Genomic DNA, 21,966 nt, shown 5'->3' on the forward strand with positions numbered 1-21,966 from the left:
AGCAAAGGGAAGTATCGTCACCAGAACTCTTCTGAAAGGTCAGTCTAGCCAAGGGAAATTCCTTATCAAATGTTATCAATTATGCCTACACCCCACTCAACCCACCTCTCTCAGTGGTGAGCACTGGCGACGCTGCCGGCTGTGTGGATCACAGGAGGAACCGAGGGCCTGGGTCTGGTGCAGATGAACTCATCATCCCGCGTGGGGAAATGGGCTTTCACATAGGAAACAGCAACACACAACACAGTGCGGACAAGAGCCTGAGACGTGTGCTGAACTGGAGCTGTGGTCATCAGACCTTTACTGAAAGTTCACTTGATCACTGGTTCATTCAACTCTCCATTATCTGATGTTTGCCAAGCATCTTCCAGGTGCCAAGAACCATGGGGGATGCAAGGGTGAGGCGGAGTGAACTGCTTCTTGCTGATGAGGAGCAACAAGTGAGAAGACTTGACCACCCCGCAGGATGGGGGCTTAGGAGGGCTGCACCCCCCATGCTGTGGAAACTTAGAGGAAGGAGAGCACCAGCCCGCCCTCACCCCAGGCAACCCACGTCTAATGACAGGGTGACACGGGGAAGGGCGTACAGGGGAGCACAAAGGTTCGGGCCTCACCCCCTGTTTGGGACTACCCTGCAGGGTAGGCCAGCTTCCCCGGAGTTGCTGGGGCCTTTGTGTGACCGCAGCATGGTCTAACCTTACCCTCTGCCTCGCCTGGTTCCTTCACTCCCCACGGGCGCTGATGTGCTGGGGCCGATCCTGAGCACCTCTTCCCAAGTCTGCATCCAGGGCAGACAGCTGGAAATCGGCCATGGGGGGAAATTTACACCATGGAAATTAGCAAACTGCAGATCAGGATTCCTCCCCACCAGAAAGTTGCGGTTAAACTTGTACCTGCACATGTGCCCAACTGTCAGTCCCCACTCAGTGAACTTCCTGCAGCAAGACCCCAGTTCAGCTCAGGATCCCTTCCCCAGAGACCCGGCTTAAGTCACCAGGTGACCTTAGGTGGGGCAGCTGTGCACCCCAAACCTGACTTAACACAGGGACGTCAGGCATTTCACCTAATCACATTGAGCCTTCTTTCTGCTTCTCCAATGAGAGGCTCGGCCTAGATGGGTGCGTTTTAGGCTGTGTTACATGGAGCACAGGATGCCCAGGGTGTCTGCAAGGTGGTGGAAAGGACACCTAATCCCAGCGAGGCCTGCCCCTAAGCCCCAGGGTCCCCATCTAGTAAATGGGGACGAGTCCCTCGGGTTGTTACAACAAATGGAGAAGACCAGCGCCCAGCCCAGGAGCGTCTCTCTGCACAGGAATGAAAGGCTCCCGGACAGTGCTCCCATGAGGATGGAATTCGTTATTCTCCCAGAACCCAGTGGCTCAAAAACATGCCAAGTGAGTAGATGAAATAGCCGAGGCCCCTTCTCTGCAATGCAGCCCACAGCATAGAGAGAAACGGTAACCAATCAATCCAAACGCAAGATTTTCACTCCCATCTTTTTCTTCTCTGTTGCCGCTGTATACAGAAGACAGAATTCTAGGAGAGGCTTTTAATGGCCAAAGAGGTCAATAAAACCATCTCTTTAGAACCACTCTGTTTTGCTTCTCACTGTCAGGCCACTGGCTAGTGCAGTGGAAAGGCCTGCCTTGGGCTTTGGCATCACTCTTGCTTCAGAGAGGGGATTAGTTTTACCCCATTTATCCGCATCCAGCTACAGTTGAGTGTTCATTGTTACCTTGCAGCGTGTTTGCTGCTGTGGTTCTCTCCTTGTGGAGGGTAATCAAGAGGATTCCTAGTAACCCAAGACGCAGTACCAGGCCTTTCTTGGAAGCAGATGAAAGCCATTTGTCTTTGGCATTCCGTTGTGCACCTGATTCCCAAATGATGTGTTTGGGAAGATGGTCTGAGATGTTGCTTCCGTGCGGCTATTTGGCAGTGTGCCTTCCCAAGCTCTGTCTCACATAATTTGAAAATTAGCAGCAGTTGCATTTCAGGTGGGGTGTAGCAGAAACACAAGACCCCCAGTTCCACTGGAACTTCAGCTAAATAATGAATCATGTTTTTAGGAGAAGCACATTCCAGGCAGTATTGGGGAGATATTTACACTAAGAATTTATGTGTTATCTGAAATTCAAATATAACTGGGCATCTTGTATTTTATCTGGAAACCCTCATGTTAGGGAACTTTCAGAAGTCAAAAAGAGTTAAGAGAAATCTGTGAGGTTTAACTTGACACAGCTGCAGCCAGTTTTCTGATTCCAGGTTATGGAAGATGTGCTTCATGTCCATTGTCTCCCCTGGCCAGCACTAACTCCTTGTATGCAGTAGCTAGAGGAGGGCCATCTATGAGAGAAGGTGGAGCATGGCAACATTCTCATGACCTGAAATGAGAACCCTCTAGCTTAGAAACATCATGAACTTTAGAGGTATTGCTGGAGTAGTAGGGAGAAAGCAGAGGAAAGAGTCCTCCAGACTCCACACATGTTGAACATGGCTTTGGCCATCTGGAATGTCTTCTAAGTGATTTTAATTACTGCCCTGTGAGCAATTCCCGCCACTTTGTCCACCATTGCCATGTTCTTCTGGAAACAGAGGGGAGCTATGAGTTAAGAACCTCTGCCCTTTTCTAAGTTGGTTTATTTCTGGATTTGGTGCTTGATTTCCAAACAAGGACAGTGTACCACGTTATATCTGAGAAGTCAGCAGTGGGGTAGGGGGCGGGGGGAAGGGGTAGAGGAGAGTGAGAGCCAGAGCTAGAGAGATGGAGAGAGAGGGAAAGAGAGACAAACGGGGGGAGCGCAGAGAGAGATCTGAAACTGTGTGTAGCACAGGACTTGCCCTCAGCTATAGACAGAAGATGCTTGACGGATTCCCACCTGTATTCCTGGACCAACTACCAGAAGAGATGGCGGGGGGGCATCCAAAAGCTTCTACACTTCTGTTGACTATAGAAGCAGTGCTATCATGGCTCACTTCTGCCACCAAGCCTTGCACCCAAGGGAGTTAATGACTGAGGCCGTTCTTGCAGCCCATTGGTAATTATAAAATAACAAGATCACTTTCCATAAGCTACAAGGAAATTCAAGTCTCATTACTTAACATTGTTACCATTTAGGTCATGATCTGACACCAATAATTTATTGTTATTTTCAACTTCCTCCTGCTTAGGTATGAAAGCCATTCACGTTCCTCACCAAGTATTCCCAGTTCTTCTTCCCGTTGCAACCTGGATCATGGAAGCTGGAAAAGAACAACAACAAGAAAACTGTGGTTTTTAAGCCACTGAGATTTTAGAATTGTTTAGAGTTGTTTGTTACCTGGCCTACACTAACTGATACAATCAGGGTTGAAAATATTTTGGAGGTGTGAGGGCCAGGTTGCAATGGCTGAGCACAGCACTGAGTTACCCTCAGAGACTGTGGCCACAGGGGACAGTGGCAAGAAGGGTGGCTCGGGAGGCAGACAAGTTTGGGCTCATATCACGTTGTATAACTCATTAACTGTGTGACCTTAGGCAAGTCATTTGACCTCCTCTAAGCATCAGATTCCTGGAAAATCAGAGCAGCCTGATTTTCACTACGGTCACTTGTCACAAGGTCACTATGAAGATGAAATGAGATAATACATATAAAAGAGCACCATGCCTGGAACATAGTAAGCACTCAATAAATTAATATTAATAGTAAAATTTTATATTTATTATTACAAGATGGAGACTCTAGGATAAGAACCCCACAACGATATTATTTAACAATCTTTCCCTCTCTCTCATTTTTTGGCTGCAACACACGGCTTGTGGGATCTTAGTTCCCTGACGAGGGATCTAACCCAGGCCCCCCGAAGTGAAAGCGCCAAGTCCTAACCACTGGACTGCCGGGGAAGTCCCGTATTTAGCAATCTCTGCTTGAAGCTTCCAGAGGTGAGGCGTTTACTGCCTCATTAGGGCTGCTGGTTCCCTTTGGATTTGAGAGCTATCAGTCACTTCTCTGTGTGGTGCCGTCTCCCTTCAACTTCCACCTCATCAGGCATGGTTCTGCCTTCTCCAGGGACTGCAGTGACTCTTATTCTTCTTTCACACGACAGATTTTCAAATATTTTAGACACCAACCTTCTCCACCACACTCCCCATGACCACTTCTGTCCTCTTCTCCAAAATAAATCATCCCAGTTTTTTCAGTGTTTCCTGGTGTGACATCATTTCTTAACCGTTATCCATCCTTCCACCCTCTTTGGAAGCACCTCACTTTGTCCAGGTCCATGCAAATGGGGCACCAAGATGTCTTCTTCCATGTCTTCTTCATCCTATTCTTGGGTAACTGTTTTTTTTTTTTCCTGAATATTAACACTTGGCAGATTAATTTCATTTCCCAGTTTTCCTCATCTTCCAGCCAGTCATTCATTCATTCAGCAAATATTTATCCCACATCAACCATATGCCAGATGCTGCGTTTATTACTGAGGCTCAAAGACCAAGACAAGAGGTTCCCAGGCTGCTAAGGGAGACTGACCGATAATCAGAAAGACGTCCAGACTCTTCTGACTCTTGATATCATCCAAAGTATAAGCTGCTATTGCTAGTAAATTATTTCATCTGTAGACATGATAAGCAGGTTTCTATGTCTTTATATAAAAGACAATGGAAATGTGGACAGAAGGACTCAGCATGACAGGACAGAAGGGACTCCTCTGGGGGACCTCTGCCAGCCAGCTATGACTCCACCTGATGATACAATGCCCACATTTCTTTTCTTTTTTTTTAAACAGGAACATAAACATTTAATCATATATATACTACAGAGCTTTTTAGAATACCCATATATACAAATATTTACTTCAAATGTACCCTTTTCTTTTGGGAGTGTGAATAGGTAACACATTTCTTCTTCTTATATATGGCATGTATATATTTTTATGAATAACTAAACATATTCATAATCTTAGACCTAAATTGTATATATATTTTTTTAATTTTTAAATTTTATTTATTTTTTATACAGCAGGTTCTTCTTAGTCATCCATTTTATACACATCAGTGTATACATGTCAATCCCAATCGCCCAGTTCATCATACCACCATCCCCACCCCCCCCGCGGCTTTCCCCTTGGTGTCCATACGTTTGTTCTCTACATCTGTGTCTTAACTTCTGCCCTGCCAACCGGTTCATCTGTACCATTTTTCTAGGTTCCACATATATGCATTAATATACGATACTTGTTTTTCTCTTTCTGACTTACTTCACTCTGTATGACAGTCTCTAGATCCAACCACGTCTCAACAAATGACCCAATTTTGTTCCTTTTTATGGCTAATATTCCATTGTATATATGTACCACAACTTCTTTATCCATTCGTCTGTCAATGGACATTTAGGTTGCTTCCATGACCTGGCTATTGTAAATAGTGCTACAATGAACATTGGGGTGCATGTGTCTTTTTGAATTATGGTTTTCTCTGGGTATATGCCTAGTAGTGGGATTGCTGGATCATATGGTAATTCTATTTTTAGTTTTTTAAGGAACCTCCATACTGTTCTCCATAGTGGCTGTATCAATTTTCATTCCCACCAACAGTGCAAGAGGGTTCCCTTTTCTCCACACCCTCTCCAGCATTTGTTGTTTGTAGATTTTCTGATGATGCCCATTCTAACTGGTGTGAGGTGATACCTCATTGTAGTTTTGATTTGCCTTTCTCTAATAATTAGTGATGTTGAGCAGCTTTTCATTTGCTTCTTGAATGCCCACATTTCTGCACATTCTCCAGGACTCTTTGCCTTGCTAAAATAAAGTTTCACTGTCTTTATTCCTCCTAACTATTGGCAAAGTAAATATACAAGGGAGGGAGGGAGGGAGGGGGAAAGAAGAAAGGAAGGAAGGGAGGGAGGGAGGAGGGGAGGGAGGGAAGGGAGGAGGAAGGAGGAAGGAAGGAAAACTCAAAAATTAAAAAAAAAAAGACTTAGGTTAGCATCATTTGTTTAAATAACTAAATCCAGAATATGGTGTGACAATGACATTTGAAGATTTGCCCATTCCCAGTCACTGGCATTTTTAACTTTTTCCATGATTACTCAAAAATCACCATGTTTCCACCACCATACGCCAGCACATTCTGGCTGTCCCCTAGGGTGCAGGAGGTCAGTGCTTGGACACCTGGCTTCATAGGCCATGTACAACTATTCCTCCCAACTCCACACTTCTCTTGAGCTTTGAGCATCACTTAGAGAAGTATTTTTCCTTTAATAGTTCTGCTTGTCTTTTCATCTGCCAACATTTACACAGTGCCTGGCAGACAGTGGGTACCCACTGACCTAGCAGAGCAGAGGAAGCCCCTGAAGGGCTTCCCTGAGCAGCACAGGACTCCAGGTTCCTCAGGGAACTGGAGAGAGAGCTGCAGGGGCTGAAAACGAGGTAGCCCACTTGGACCCTAGCCTTCCTTCCCCACTCAGCATGACCTAAAACATTTAAAATCATCTCTAAAAATGTTTAAGGATAAAATGAAGGAAACATCCCCAAAACTGGGATGAAAGACAGAGAGAAAAAACAGGAGAGTTCCAACAAGTAACTGCTAGGAAGTCCAAAAACATAAAACAGAGAAATTGGAGGGAAGGAAATAATCAAAGAATACTTCTCAGAACTGAGAAACAAAGTCTTCTGGTAGGAAAGGGGCACAGAGTCCAAGCCACATCATGTGAAAATCTGAAACAGCTTCCTCAGTGGTCACCGCTGGTTTCTACTCCTGTTCCTCTGCAGCCTGTTCTCCCAGAACAGCTCAGCTGGTCTTTTAAAAGGGGAAAGTGGAGCCTATCACTCCTCTGTGTGTAACTTTCCAAGCGTTTTTCATTTCAAGTAGAATAAAATCCAGACTCTTCTCCATAGTCCTATGTGATGTGATATGCCTTCTGCTGAACTGTCCAACTTCATTTTTGCCAGTCTTTTGTCCACCACTGCAACCACACTCTAACCCCTGCACCTCAAACGCACTGAGCTCAGGACCTTTAGTCTTCCATTTGCCTCTATCTAGAACCGTCTTCTCCAGGTGGCCCCCTCCTTCTTGCCCTCCATGTCTCAGTTCTGACATCATCTCGTCAGAGGGATCTTCCCTGGTCACCCTGACTAACATAGCACCTGCTGTCCAACAGACTTTCTCCAAATTCATTTTTCTCTTTTATATTCTTCACTGTACTGTCATAATCTGAAATTATTATCATTATTTGTATATTTCTTATCTTTTTTTCCCTACGAGATTATAAACTCTGGAAAACCTCATCTGTCTTATTCATGCAGAGCCTTCAGAGTTTTGAACAGTGCCTGGAACAAACTGAATGTTCAACATTTGACAAATAATTGAGTTCCCAGTACAGCAAATGACAAGAAGCCTCGCCAAGGTATGAAATATTATAACAGCAAGGGTAAAGAGAAGATCCTAAGAGTCTGAGAGAGAAAAGGGAATCAGAATTCATTGGAATTCCCCTAAGCAACACTAAATGCCAGGAGACAGCAGTGCAACATTTTAAAATATTGAAGGAAAAGACCTTTCAAACTAGGCTTCTATACCTAGCCAAACTATCAGATGGGAAGAGAGATTAAAGATATATTTTTTCAGACGTGCAAGGATTAAAAAAATTAATAACCTCCAACACATGTTTATAAAGAAGCTTCTGGAGGATGTACTAGTGCAAAGTAAGAGAGAAAATCAAGAAAGAAGCTATAGAAACCAGGAACAAGAGATTCAATACAACAAAGTGGTAAAGAAGTTCAGTATTACAATGAGGGGGAGCCCTAGGTGAAGAGCTCTGCAGGAACTCGGGGACTAACTGGTATTCAGTGGAGCAAGAAGGAAGGCTCCAGGAGGGAGGCCTCTAATTAGAAAAAGAAAGAATTTGATAGATTTTTTTGATATGATTGAAATAAACAATACCTACCTAATTGAAATAGTATAAACACTGACTACCAATTTATCTAAAAATATATAATTTTATTGAGATGATAGGAAAGATTAGAAGAGAGCAAAGATCTCTCATTTTTTTTAACAAGAACACAATACTTGAGTTTTAAAATTGATAACTAGTTAAGTTCATTGATGTCACAAGATTCAAGATCAACACAAAAAACTTAATTACATTTCTTTATACTAACAATGAACCTGTGGAAACCAAAATTAAAAACACAACACCATTTACAATTGCTCCAGAGGAAATGAAATACTTAGGTATACACTTAACAAAATAAGTAAAGGATCTGCATACTGAAACTTAAATACTGATGAAAGAAATCAAAGACCTAAATAAATGGAGAGACATACTGTGTTCACAGGTAGGACGACTCAACATAGTAAACATGTTGATCTTCCCAAAATTAATCAAAGTTTTAATGTCACTTCTATTAAAATTCCAGCAAATTTTTTTCATAGACATGAGTTTATTCTAAAATTTATTATAGAAAGGCAAAGGTTCTAGAATAATTAAAACAATCTTAAAAATGCACAAAGTGGGAGGAATCATTCTACCTAACATTAAGGCTTACTATATCTTACAATAATCAAAACAGCACACTGTATTGACAGAAGGATGAACATAGAGATCAATGGAACAGAAAAGAAAATCCACAGATACACCCACTTACAAATATGTCCAACTAATTTTTGACAAAGGTGCAAAAGCAATTCAACAGAGGAGGGACAGTCTTTTCAAGAAATGGTTCTGGAACAACTGGATATCTATAGGCAAAATAACTGAATCTTGACTTAAAACTCAGACTTTAAACAAAAATTAACTCAGAATGGATGACAGACAAACGTGAAACACAAAACTAAAACTTTGGGGAAAAATAGAAAATCTAGGGCTAGGCTGAGTTCTTAGACTTGATACCAAAAGCACAATCCATACAAGGCAAAATCCACAGTGGATGGGTGTTACAGAATGTTTGTGTTCCCCCAAATTCATTATGTTCAATTCATACCCTCAATATGATGGCATTAGGAGGTGGGACCTTGGGAAGGTAGTTAGGATTAGATGAAGTCATGAGGATGGAGCCCTCATAAATGGGATTAGTGCCCTTATAAGAGTCCAAGAAAACTCACTTCCCCTCTCTGCTCTCCTCAATGTGAGGATAGAAGCAGCTGGTAGTCTGCAACCCAGAAGAGGGCCTTCATCAGAACCAGACCATGCTGGCACTCTGATCTCAGACTTCTAATCTATTTCTCCGGAACTCTGAGAAATAAGCCACCCACTCTATGTATGGTATCTTTGTTATAAGCAGCCCAAGCTAAGACAATGGAGATCTCTTAACTTTAGCATTCGTAATTCAACTCTCTGGGCAAAAGAAACTTCTCTATGGAAATGGAGTAGTCCAAGCAGAAAAAACCTTAGGATAATTACATGGTAGTGCATCGCTTCAAATCCTCTCTCATTCCAGCCCAAGCTGCAGTGACAGACTCCACACAGGCTTCCACCAGCTCCTGAGTGTAACCTGATGGCCCCTCTTATATTTCCTTCTTTGGGATTTGTATGAGATGCCTGCCAGGAATAGTGGACCTTCCACATGTGCAACTCAGAAGTGTGGGAAACTCCACACCCAAAGGAAGAGAGATGGGTTGGAGATTGTGAGATGCATTTCATTGGGCTCTTTGGAAGGTCCTGCAGGATGTGAGTGTCAGTCACTCTCAGGCGTAGCCAACTCAACGATGCATCCCTGTAACTGTGCTCCCTCCTTCCCTGTTTCCATTCCCTTGTCCCTCACCTCTGCTCCCTGGGACCACATTCACAAATAAATGACCTGCACATAAGCCTTCATCTCAGGTGCAGTTTTCTGAAGGTCTCAGGGTAAGGATGGGGTTCTTCTAAAAATGGCCAATTCAAGTCGCTCTCCATGGAAGCCCCAAAATGCCAGCTCTAAGCCCTTCCCCCTCACACACACAGACTCAGAACTCCCATTCACCTTTTAATGGCTTGCACTTATATATAAATAGACAGCCAAGGAAGTGCCAGACATTTGAGGAAACCATCTAAAATAAAGTACAGGGACTTCCCTGGTGGCGCAGTGGTTGAGAATCCGCCTGCAAATGCAGGGGACACGGGTTCGAGACCTGGTCCCGGAAGATCCTACATGCTGCCGAGCAACTAAGCCCATGTGCCACAACTACTGAGCCTGCGCTCTAGAGCCCATGAGCCACAACTACTGAGCCTGAGTGCCACAACTACTGAAGCCTGCGTGCCTAGAGCCCGAGCTCTGCAACAAGAGAAGCCACCGCAATGAGAAACCCACACACAAGGAAGAGTAAGTTGCGCTCACCGCAACTAGAGAAAGTCCTTGCGCAGCAACAAAGACCCAACAACAAAGACCCAATGCAGCCATAAATTAATTAATTAAATAGATAAAATAAAATAAAATAAAAGGACAAAGATCCAAACAAGATGGGGGAGTGGGAATGCAATTTGTAGAAACAGAGACTATGTAGGGACAAAAAAGCTTCCAAATACTATAATGAAAATCCTCAGAGATATAAGGAAATCCTGCACGCACGCGAAAAGACATTTGGAGAACAAAAAGCTCTTGGAAATTAAAAACATGACAGCAGAAATTGTAAAAAATCCTAAGAGTTAGAAGAAAATATTGAGGAAACCTCCCAGGAAGTAGAGGGAAAAAGACAAAAGAGACAGAAAGTAGGTGGGGGGAGAAGGGAAAAAGCTTAGAAGATCAGCCTATGATTCCCAATATCCGAACGGAAGCTCCAGAGAGAACAGAGTAGCTTCAAGTGTGCTCAACAGCAACTCTGGAACTAGAAGGTATCAGAGTAACGCCTTCGAAACGTTGAAGAATTATTTCCAATCCATAATTCTGTACAAGTCAAACGATCAGCCAAGAGGAAAGGTAGAACAAAGACATCCTCAGACATGCAAGAATTCAAAAAACTTACCTCCCACACACCTTTTTCTCAGGGAACTAATGGAGGATGTGCTCCTCCCAATAAGAGAGGTAAACCAAGGAGAAACACACTGGGCCAGGTAACAGGTGATCCAACATGGAAGAGATGCAAAGAGGAAACCCCAGGGTCCGGGGGAAGAAGCGACCCAGGAAGACTGCTGCGCAGGTGGGTGAGGCTTTGAAAACCTGTGCCCCAGGCCTGCACTGGGTTCTAGAGCCAGCCACTTGCCTCCAGCATAGACAGGCAAAACTGCAGTCTCTTCTACTGGTGGAATCACTAAGAGATCTTCTAAGATGATAATATAAAACCGACTGAATGATGAGATGATACACGCCCAAACATTGTGAGCAGTTACATTAAAATAGGTGTTTGACCTCATAGCTTGGCTACAGCCTTTATCCCAATAAATTGCAATATAGAAAAAATAAGAGTTTGCATTCTTTCTTTCCCCTTCCCCCTCACCCCCATAAATGGATATGCAGATTGTGGCTTTGGAAGGCTATCCAAACCTGTAACAGTTTTTATTTCTGGGGAGGGAACCTAGGGCTATGGAAAAGGAAAGGTTCTTAATTTTTTTGTCATGGATTCTTTCAGTTTTTCATGAAACAAAAACAGGATTATCTTCTATCCAGATTCCTTAGTGGTCCATAATCTTAAATTTAAGACTTCACCATTTACCTTTTTTTAATGAAAGTATTTTTATATATTCTTGATGCTGAAACAGTTAATTTTTAGCATATATATTTAATATATATAATAGGTTCCCAAATGTGATATGCTATTTTAAAATTTCTGCCAATTACTTTCTTTTTTTTCCCATCATCCTCTCTATATAGTTTTTTTTTTTGCAGTTGATGTAAAATACTATATGAGTTACAGGTGTACAATATAATCACTATTTAACTTTGTTCCTACTGATTTTTATATCATGTACCATACATGTATTACCTATGAGTATCTCCTAAAAATTAGTTTAAAATAAAGTATGGGTAGGTGACGTCTAACATATATTATAGACATTCACTTAAAGCCCACAAAGGCCATCCATCAACAGCTAGAGGGCCCCCTGAAAAACCACGGTAGGGCTGTTCCTGCCTTAAGTCTTCATGGGAGAAACCACCAACCCTGACCTCTTAGAGAGTTTGTGACCCGATTTTCAAAGCCAGTTCCATCTTTATCAAAGGCCAATTCGTTACCTATACATTTTTAATAGTATATTAATTTCACTGCATATCATCTAACACTGGATAAAATGATCTTGACCTCTTCCATCAGCTTCTGACAGAGGACAAAAACCACCAGAGAGGCCCTCCGGTATTTCTGGTCCTTTGTTAAGACAGGTGAAGCTCTTCACCTCTGTCAAGGAGGCCACACTCTCACTGATGGCAACCCAGCCATTTAGCCAAAGGCTAGAGAAGCAAATACAGACAAAAGATCATATGTGAATGTGAGCTACTAAACATACTTAAAATGGAAATATAATTATAACGAACGCTTGGGTTTCACTAGAATTTGTCTGCCAGGTGGCCTTCGGTAGGGAGGACAGCACCACCAAAGCTACAGCTTGACAGCAGTTCTGAGTAAGAGAAAAGCTAACCAGAAGAATGGCCAGACACTGGGGAGTGCAAAGTATTCCAACCCGCTTACTGCTTTAAAAATTAAGATGAAACTACAATTCCTAATATCTTCTGAATGGGGAAATAGATAAAGCCACCATTTGAAGCTTAAGAAAAAAAAAAAAAAAGCCTGTATATTTTTGAGGTGGATAAACTATTCATTTCAAAACAGGACATTGGCAAATTCGACAGGCTGGGGGTGGAGACGTTCTTCAGAGGCACTCAGCTGAGTCAGGGTGACAGGACCTATTTGCCGAGTACTCTCTCTCCACGTCTTCATTCCCAGGGTCCTGATGATTCAGAGAAAAAACGTCAACCGAATGTGCCTGCACCAGTCTAATTTCTTTTGACAGCCTGCTTCACAAATTCTAAAAAATTTTGAAATTAAGGATCTTTGAAAATGGAAAACAGACCCACTGTCCCAATATGGAGGGAGCGGGCACTCAATGTAGAAAGTAAAACCTTGGCAAACCAATTTGCGAAGGGTTGGGGTGGGTGTGCGTGTCAGTGTTAGAAATGATCTGAATTAAAAACCACGAACAATGGGGACGATCAGTTAGGCACGAGGGCTCTGAGCCCATGTGCTGGCTCGTCTACAATTTTTTTTTTTAACGTCTGGCAGAATGTTTTACAGACTAAACCCAGCAAGACTACAATTCTACCAGAAGGTGCCTCAGATGGTTTTGCTAATAATTTTGATCAGCTGAAATGGAGAAAAACATCATTTCAATTATTCACTTTTCAAACCCGTCAACTTTAAGTTGGAATATTAAATGCCCCTCTTCCTCCCTGTACCGCCATCAACCAAATAAAACCAAACCCCAAAGAACCCTCACGGAGAGGAAAACGAGGCCGGCAGTGACAGTTTTGGATATGTTCATGTACTAAAAATCTTGTTGATGTTAATTTCTTGCCCCTCAGGAAGTTGAGTTCAGCTTACGTGTAACTTTGGGGAGAGAAAGTTCCTTTAGAGAACTAGGGGGGGAGGCTGGCATTGCTCCTGCTGCAAAGATGCAAGTGCGAACCACCATATATTGGCTTTTGTTTTAATAGCCTTTTAACCAACTTTGTTAATGGACTGAGTGCAATTTAGATATGGAACTTGGCTAAAACGTAGCTTCAACTGGCTATTAAAATTTAAGAGCCAACTAAGATAGCTAATTACAAAGAAGCTCCAGTGATAATGCTAAGCAGAATTAGTAATAGCAAATGACAGTCTGTCTGGTCTTATTCCCATAGGGAAAGAAACTCTTAACTGAAGTCAACCAGACACTGTGCAGCCAACCTAATTGCATTACTGGTATTATGGGATACAAATCCCGGCAGCTCGCTGGGACAAAACAGGGAGGGAAGTCTGTCAGACTCGAGGCAGAAAGCAACTGACCCTCTTTTCCATACCAGTTACAGCAGGTTCCGGGAAATTTTATTTTTATTCACAGTTGATGGGGAAGTGTTCTTTCCTGAGGAAACTCCCTGTAAAACCCTAGGGAGGAGTGAGGACGACAGGAAACAGACTCCAAAAAGCAGTTCAAAAGGAAAAAAGATCCTTCACCGACACAGGATGAGATTCTCCCGTTAGATATTTAGGTCTGAAAAAGACAACAATAAATATCTGACTGCTAAAAAGTTGAGCTTGTTGGGGGGAAAATGTTTCACTTCTTTGCTTCATTACAGATACCCTCATTACGGCATCAGTGGAAGTGCAGACTAGCTCTCCTGTGAAGATTTATCATGTGTGGTGGCCACTTTGAATCGGAGGTGCCGGAGTCTTTAACATTCCCTAGTCAAGTGTCTCCCCGCTGTGCCTGTAAATGTCAGTCCAGTTCTTTCACGGCTGTGCGCACAGATTAGAAACAGCGGGGGAGCTGGAGAGGACGACTACAATACCAGTCAGGACACTTGTCTTCGCGGCACCGCTCAAGTGATTCTTGGAATGCAGGACCCTGCTGTTTTCTAATATTTACACACAACTGGAGTCATCAAGAGCAGTAAATGCAGTCTAAAGGCAGCTTGCTTCTTTTGTTAGGGACTTTACATTCAAATAGGGATATCGACAATAATACCAAAAGAAAAAAAAAAAAAAAACACCCGCGGTTTTAAAAAGTTTCATATTCCTCCCCCCACCCCCAATTTTGCTGCTAAAAGACCAACCAGGTATTATCGTGACTGTTCGTTTAGCTCGACCCCTCCCTTCTGAACATCTTCTGTGTGCATCACACAGTTCACCACTGGGAACAGCAGGGGTTCCGGATTCTTGACCTCGAATTGTGATTCTGCAGGCTGTGGCTCCTCTGACCTCGACAGGAACAGACAGGGCCTTAGGAACCATTTTGATATAATTTCAGCCACCTTTGCTTTCTGAACACTTTGCATGACAAATCAAAGACTTATTTTGGGCCTGTAGCACCTGGAATACAGATGACTTCTTTTTCAAAAGCATAGTTAGGAAGTTTAACAAAAGGTGTGTCGGGGGGAAGCCCACTGTGACTGCATGTGTATCTTAAGAAATGTCTAAATGATCCTTCTTTAAATTAGAAATTATAGGGTAAGTTACATATTCGTCTTAAGCTCTTAAACATCTGCCAAGGATTTTTACAGGAGAAATTTGAGGGGTGCTATTCACCTTATTAAACTTATACAGTGATGTTTGTCAATTATTTCTCAATAAAACTGGAAAAAAAAAAAAAAAGAACTTCAGGGGGCTGGTAGGAGGCGATGGGGTGTTACACAGGGACCACATCACACACCTTTGCAACCAGTGTTAAGCAGGTCAGGATGTGCACAACGCTTCTCCGGCTGGACTGACTCATGCATCAGCACCAGAATGTTCTACAAGAGTTAATGAAATAAAGGAAGACAAAAAAACAAAAGCTCTTTTTTGGGGGGTTGTGGGGGGAGAACTAAAACACTTAGAACATGAAAGTCTTCTTAAGGATCTTAAAGGCACATTTCTCTATCTAGAAAAGTTCAAGACGGAAGCCATGACTCTCTTGGCCAGGCAATGTAACAGAATCAACATGTACTTCCAATGGTAACCTGCCCTGGATACATACTGCCCTAGAACTTCCCAGTGTTCAGGCTTAGCAGACCCTTCAGTCGCTTTACTCTTTTAAGTTCATATCCAACCCCTTCTAAGGAAAGTTTGAGGTATCTCTCACATCTGAGAATTATACCGAGAAGGCACACCATGAACTTCTGTACTGTGCTTTTTATGTCAAGGTCAGAAAAAATATTAAATACAGTCAATTTTTTAGTTATTAAACAACCTGTAGTCCAGGTGTTATTATACGGTCTTCATTTACATAACTGTGATCACTTTTCACTTGCTTGTAAAAGATACCAGAAGCAGAAAGACAACCTACAGAAAAATGGAAACAGATTTCAGACTACTGTCCCACTTCCTCCCCAGCCCCCCACCCAAGGCGGGATCCGTGCCTTTAATATTCCTTCCTGCCTCCGTACTCCAGGCACAAAGATTATCTTACAGACCAACTCCACTGATAACTCAGACCCCTAAAAAACGGTTGACTTAACCAAGCCAAAAAGAGGAAAGAGTTTTTTGAAGATCCTTTGCGGTGGTTCATAAATAAAACTGTACTTGCTTAATGGAGAAATTTTACAGGTAACTTCATGACGAGCCAAAATTACAAAAATTCAGGAACACTACTCATAAGTTGCAAAATACTACTGCTATAATAAAACTCACCAATATAGGAATAACACATCCTTAGTACAGTGAAAATAGTAAGCATTTTATTTGTAAAGTAACACCCAAGTGATAAAGAGAGCTGCCTAAACCATCTGGTCAGCAGTATACTGCAGAGAATCACTTCTTCAGTGTGTCTTGTATTCTTTATACCAGTAGAGCTTAATGAATCAGGGGTATATATAGAATAAACTGTGGAACTTTAAAAGACACACACACGCAAAACTTCACCAATGCAACTATTACAACTAGGAAAAATTATGTAAGCATGAAACAGGACTGAAAAAAAACACAGCCAAAGGACAAGCGTTTGATTTTTGTGGTGGTGGTGAGATCATAAATGAATTTTTTCTTTCATTTTGATTTCTGTTAATGTGGTTTGGGCAGTAAATAAGAATTAATAAGTAAAATGGCACTAATTAAATCAGTGTGGTGCTGGCACAAGAACAGACAGACAGATCAATGAAATTGAACTGACAGTCAGAAACAGACCCTGGTATAAGAACTTAATCTGTAATAAAACAGGCAACACAAACCAGGATGGAAAGTGGGTGAGGAAGAGAATTTGTTTAACAAATGGTAGTGGAGCTACTGGTTAGCTATTTGGAAAAAAATCCATTGTGATCCTTACTTCATGGCATACATACACCACATTAAATTTCATATGGATTAAAAATTCAGAAGCATTAAAACACAAATCCTAGAAAAAGCCCTGGTAAATATTTCTGATATCAGGATGGGAAATATTTTAAAACAGTAGCAGAAATTACAGTGGAAAAGATCAACAGATTAAAGCGATAAAAATTAAATCGTCAACAAAAAATAAACTGGAAAAAGTCAGCAACAAACATGACAGAGGTTAAGATCATTACTATACAAACAGAACAAACACACACATCAAAAAGCAAATAGAATGATTAGTTTAAAGATAAAAAATTGCTCAGGTTCACTAGCAATTAAAAAAAATTTACCTTATCAAATGATAAAAACTAGTAGCACTCAAGGTTGACAAAAATGTAAGTTGAGCACTGATTTCTGGGCGAAGTGTTAACTGACGGAGTTTTGCAAAGCAAGTTGATAACGTGCACCAATAACCTTCCATTTTCATAGTCTTTCACTCAGTGGTTCCCTTTTGAAAATCTAAGGAAATATTTGTACATGTAGACAAAGACTTATGCCCAATTTTATTCAAGAATATTGTTTATAACATCCGAATACTGAAAACCACTTAAACCTCCAACATTAGGGAAATGGTCATGAAAGTATCACGAATCCATAAGAAAAAATATTATAGAAACATAAAAACTATATTTATGAAGTATCTGTAATAACATGGAAAGTATTTAAGGTTCACTTTAAAGAGCAGAAGATAAAGCTTTTATAAAGTATGATATTTAAAGATAAAAATGCATAGAGAAGGCTGGAAAAAAATGTGTCAAAATATTAACAGTGGTTGTCTGTGGGTGGTAGTAATATGGCTAGTTTGTCTTTTGACACTTTTCTGTATATGCTAAATTTTCTACAATGATCAAGTACTATTAATACACTTTGATGACCAGATGAATATAGTTTTAAAGGATAAACAAGCATACACACACATGCACACAAATACATATAATGTATTTATATTTCCACCACTAATTTATTGCTATGCAACTTAGCTCTTGATATGCACATTTAAGTTAGGAATTCAAAGAAATAATTGGGGTTTTGTTGCCCTGGCCTATTAGTGTTTGACTTGTCTTAAAAGATCACTATTGAAGAACACCCAGAAGATATTTTACATCAGGGCTCAGATGGTTACCAAAGATTTACCAGCTGCTGTCTAGAAAATATAGCGCACATGTAGCTCCCATTGTCTGAAGGACAAGAGCCTGCACAGGTGTGGGTCCTCAACAGACTAGAAACCCTCAGCTCACTAAGGACCTAAAAAAATGGCAGAGAAGGCAGGACACATGGGGCCAGGAACACGTCCATACGGACGTTGGATTGTGAAGGGAGGATAAAGAAAGGCAAACCCACTGGATGCAGGGATTGGAAAGACAACAAAAACAACACAAGATAAAAAACAGAGTGTATGGAACTGAAAAAGGCAAGGGAAAAAGCATAACTCTGACTGACAAGGAGGTTATTAAACCACTTCTTTTAAATAAGGGGGGGGCGGGTGGTGGTAAGGAAAACCAGAGTAAGGTAGGGAACAGAACAGCAGAACAAGGGGATGCAGCCGATGAATCAAACTGGCTACTACGGCTACTAGTTTTTCATTTCTGCAGCCCTGCCAATAGAGCAACATTTGAGAAAATGCCAGCACTTATTAAAAACAATATGTGAGGAAATGTTTGTTTTCTTAATATTTAACCAACAGGTTTTGCTATGTTTTTGTGTTCTGAAAAATAAAAAAGGCTAAGGCACATACACAAAAACACACCACACACATTTTATCCTATTTTAAGCGTCAATGTGTTTGAAACAGAACTTGAGAGTTGATTTAGATGTTACCAATAAACCTGGGACCATAACACTGATGAGGACTAAAATCCAACATTCTACAGGAACCAGGAGGAGGCTCTGCCCAAAATCTAGTTCTCTATTCTGTAAAGTCACAGGGCCCTAGAACTTCAGGAGGCATTTAAAAGATTAACCTTCAAAGGAAAGTCGGCAGATCTGCTTTGCGTTTTTCAGTATCCGACCACTGCAGTGATAAATGCTTCGTGTGACAACTGAATACCACATCAGAGAGCCAAAAGGTAAAGTCTTTGTGTTGGTTCAGAGTTGCTCAAAATTGGTACAACCCTGACAGTTTCTGACATGTCTACATCCACCTGTACTATTATTTACTTAATATTTTCTTCACATCAACTTGCTTTTTTAGAAATTGAAATACCTACTTTAGGCTTGTCCTAAGCAATAGAGAAATCATTGTGAATCATTGTGAATAGAGAAATTAATGTGCTATTTATATTCTAAATACATATTAAATAAATGCTTACATATTTAAATAAAAGTGTGCCTATACACCATCTAAAAACATTGTACAGGCTACAAGTGGTAAGGTGTACCACCCCTAGAAAATCCAATCCAATCCCAATTTCTCTAACAAAGTAAATCTTGAAATTGTTCATGTTGAAATTCCAAGCTTTTGTTCCCAAGGCAACTATAAAGTCTATATTTTAAAATTTCTAATCACGAAAACTCTAAAGTGCTTGGTTTACTGTACAATATTATACCATACAAAAAAAAAAAAAACTTGGAAGAAAAATAATCTCCTGTGAATGAGTGAACAATAAGCCAAACATATATATATATATATATATATATATATATATATATATATATATATATATATTTGACAGTATTTCCTTAAAGGAAGCCAGTCTAAAAAAATCTTTGATCTGTCCACCACTTGATAATTGCCTGTTTTCTTATCATACAGCTTGCATACTTACATAATTCTCATGTAATCTTTCAAATACATGTATTTCATCTCTCACAGATATACTTACTACTCCATTTTTTATTTCATAATCTTTTCTCTTCTTTGTACCTCTCATTTCCTAGAGCAGGTGCTTAATAAATGCTTGTGGAACTGAGCAAAATCAATACAAAACAAATCTTATGCCCACAACAAATTGTGTATTTGTATCAAGCAAAAAGAGACGTTTATTTTAAGTTGTGTATTTCCTTAAAAGTAAGGATTTTGCCAAACATTTTATACACTCTAGGAAATATACAACGATTAGAAAAGTGCATGTCATAGTAATATTTCTTATATGTACCCCAGAACCTCAAACACACAGCATGGGACAGCTCAAGGGGTGTAACTTTAATACTGTGAAATTTTATAAATTAGGCTTTAGTAAATTCTACAAAGTATTTTAAAAAAAAGTCTGCTTTTCAAAGACATAGGTACTTCATTGTTTCCCCCACTCCACAAGACTCACATGAAAATAGAACACTTAATACAGAAAAAGAGGAAAGAGTCAAATGAAAGGAAAAGAAAAACTGGTTCACAGTATTTGATTTACTTCTGGACTCTCTTCCTGGTTTTCGAACCTTGAAGAGAAAACAAAGAGATTTAAATCACTAGCCATTAACTTACAAAAGCAAAAGAACAGAAATATAAGTATTTCCATATATGGTTATTAATATTTAAAAATCTAATTGACTAGGATGATTTGTGGAGACGAAATTGATACACAAAGTTATAACTGTTAATACCCTAAAAATCTTAGGAAATAATTGTGTTAATTTTTTAGCGTGTCAAAAAATATGCTAACAAAGCCTACCTTCTAGTTTGAAGTTATACAGAATGCATCCACTGGTAAAAACATACCCCATTTACACTGGTCCTGAACTATTTCTCCCCCAAATTTTTATTGTACAATTAAAAACATTAACCCCTAATGTAAACTATAGCAACAAGATAGGTATTCCATAAGCAACACGGACCTACTGTATAGCACAGGGAAGTCTGCTCAATATTATGGGAAAAATATTTGAAAAAGAATAGATATCTGTATATGTATATATACAGATCACTTTTCTGTACACCTGAAACTAACACAACGTTGTTAATCAATTACACTCCAATATAAAATAAAAAGTTAAAAAAAAAAAAGATAGGTATTCCTTGGGGGCAAGCACTGAGGTTATGCCTATTATGAAAAGCAAGGCATCTTTTCTAAATGTGTTGCTTTCTAAAGCCTGATCCCTCTACTCTTCAGGCAGGACAGCACTGGGCTAATCCAAAGTGCAAAGTCTTGTCCGCTAGGAATTAAACAGATCCCAACTGAGTCGCCTTCTAGAAAAGTATCACATCTGATACTGGCCTAAGTGCCTTATGACAGTTCCTCTCCAACTATTCCCTGCGCTGGAAGAATGCAGTGCTTCTCTACCGGGGGCACGTGGATCCGCCTCCCCAAGGAGACTTGGTCTCCCACCCCACCCCAGGCCACCTCCACCGCGAGCACAGCAGAGTCAGAAGGACAAGCTTAGGCCCGGTCACAACTGCCTGTGCTGGCAAGAGGAGTGCGCCTTCCACAGCCTCGGCCTTCCCTCTGCCAGGAGAGAGCGACGGTACCAGGGTGAGGGCAGCGTGGGGCCCACAATCAATCAATGAACACACTGAACAGCAAAGAAATCAGTACTTCTCTTCTGAAACATACAAAACATTCTTTGCATCTAGGACAAAATATCTACCACACATGTCTAATCATAAACAGTTTCTAAAGGCTTTCTGACTACAGGTTTATTTAGGTACTTAACTGGAAGATCAGTTTGCTTGTTATTTTTCCAAGTTCTAGTTTTTATTCAATTGCCATACATTTCAATTCATGCAAACTGCAAAGTTATATGAGTATCTTTCTTTCTCTGCCACTCATAGTGCATGGCCTATACTATGGTGGGTTTAAACTTCTGAGTTTTTTCTTCAATTTTTGTGATATAGCCTTCTTTTAAAAATATCCCATGGTAAATTTTTAGGTTTTTACTTCAACAATTTTGAAATTAATTTTCCATAGAAAACTGAGAATGCTGTGATTGTCTGAAATTGGAATAACAGGATATCGCAAAATCAAGGTCCATAATCAATACTATAGTACATCTCCCTTTCAATAAAATTTGAATCTACAGTCACATTAAAAAGGACCCTAAAGTCAACGATTATCGCTATATTCTCATTAATGTCCTAATTTGACATTGTACTCTTAGAGTAAATACCATTG

General features: G+C 40.7%; 1 protein-coding gene across 3 annotated transcripts in view; it reads right to left on the reverse strand.

Moving 5' to 3' along the window:
• Nucleotides 1-19,868: 19,868 nt before the first annotated feature.
• Nucleotides 19,869-21,966, reverse strand: part of VRK1 (VRK serine/threonine kinase 1) — an 81,868-nt gene continuing 79,770 nt past the window's right edge. For 2 of the 3 annotated variants that reach the window (XM_068550698.1, XM_068550620.1), the window contains exon 14: nt 19,869-20,296. In XM_068550698.1, coding sequence (XP_068406799.1) covers nt 20,265-20,296 — 32 coding nt within the window. In that variant the 3' untranslated portion in view covers nt 19,869-20,264. The remainder of the gene's footprint in view (nt 20,297-21,966) is intronic. The other variant, XM_068550715.1, reaches the window with a different exon arrangement.

The sequence above is a fragment of the Eschrichtius robustus genome, chromosome 1 (assembly GCF_028021215.1).
Source record: "Eschrichtius robustus isolate mEscRob2 chromosome 1, mEscRob2.pri, whole genome shotgun sequence".
In the NCBI taxonomy this organism is placed as follows: Eukaryota; Metazoa; Chordata; class Mammalia; order Artiodactyla; family Eschrichtiidae; genus Eschrichtius; species Eschrichtius robustus.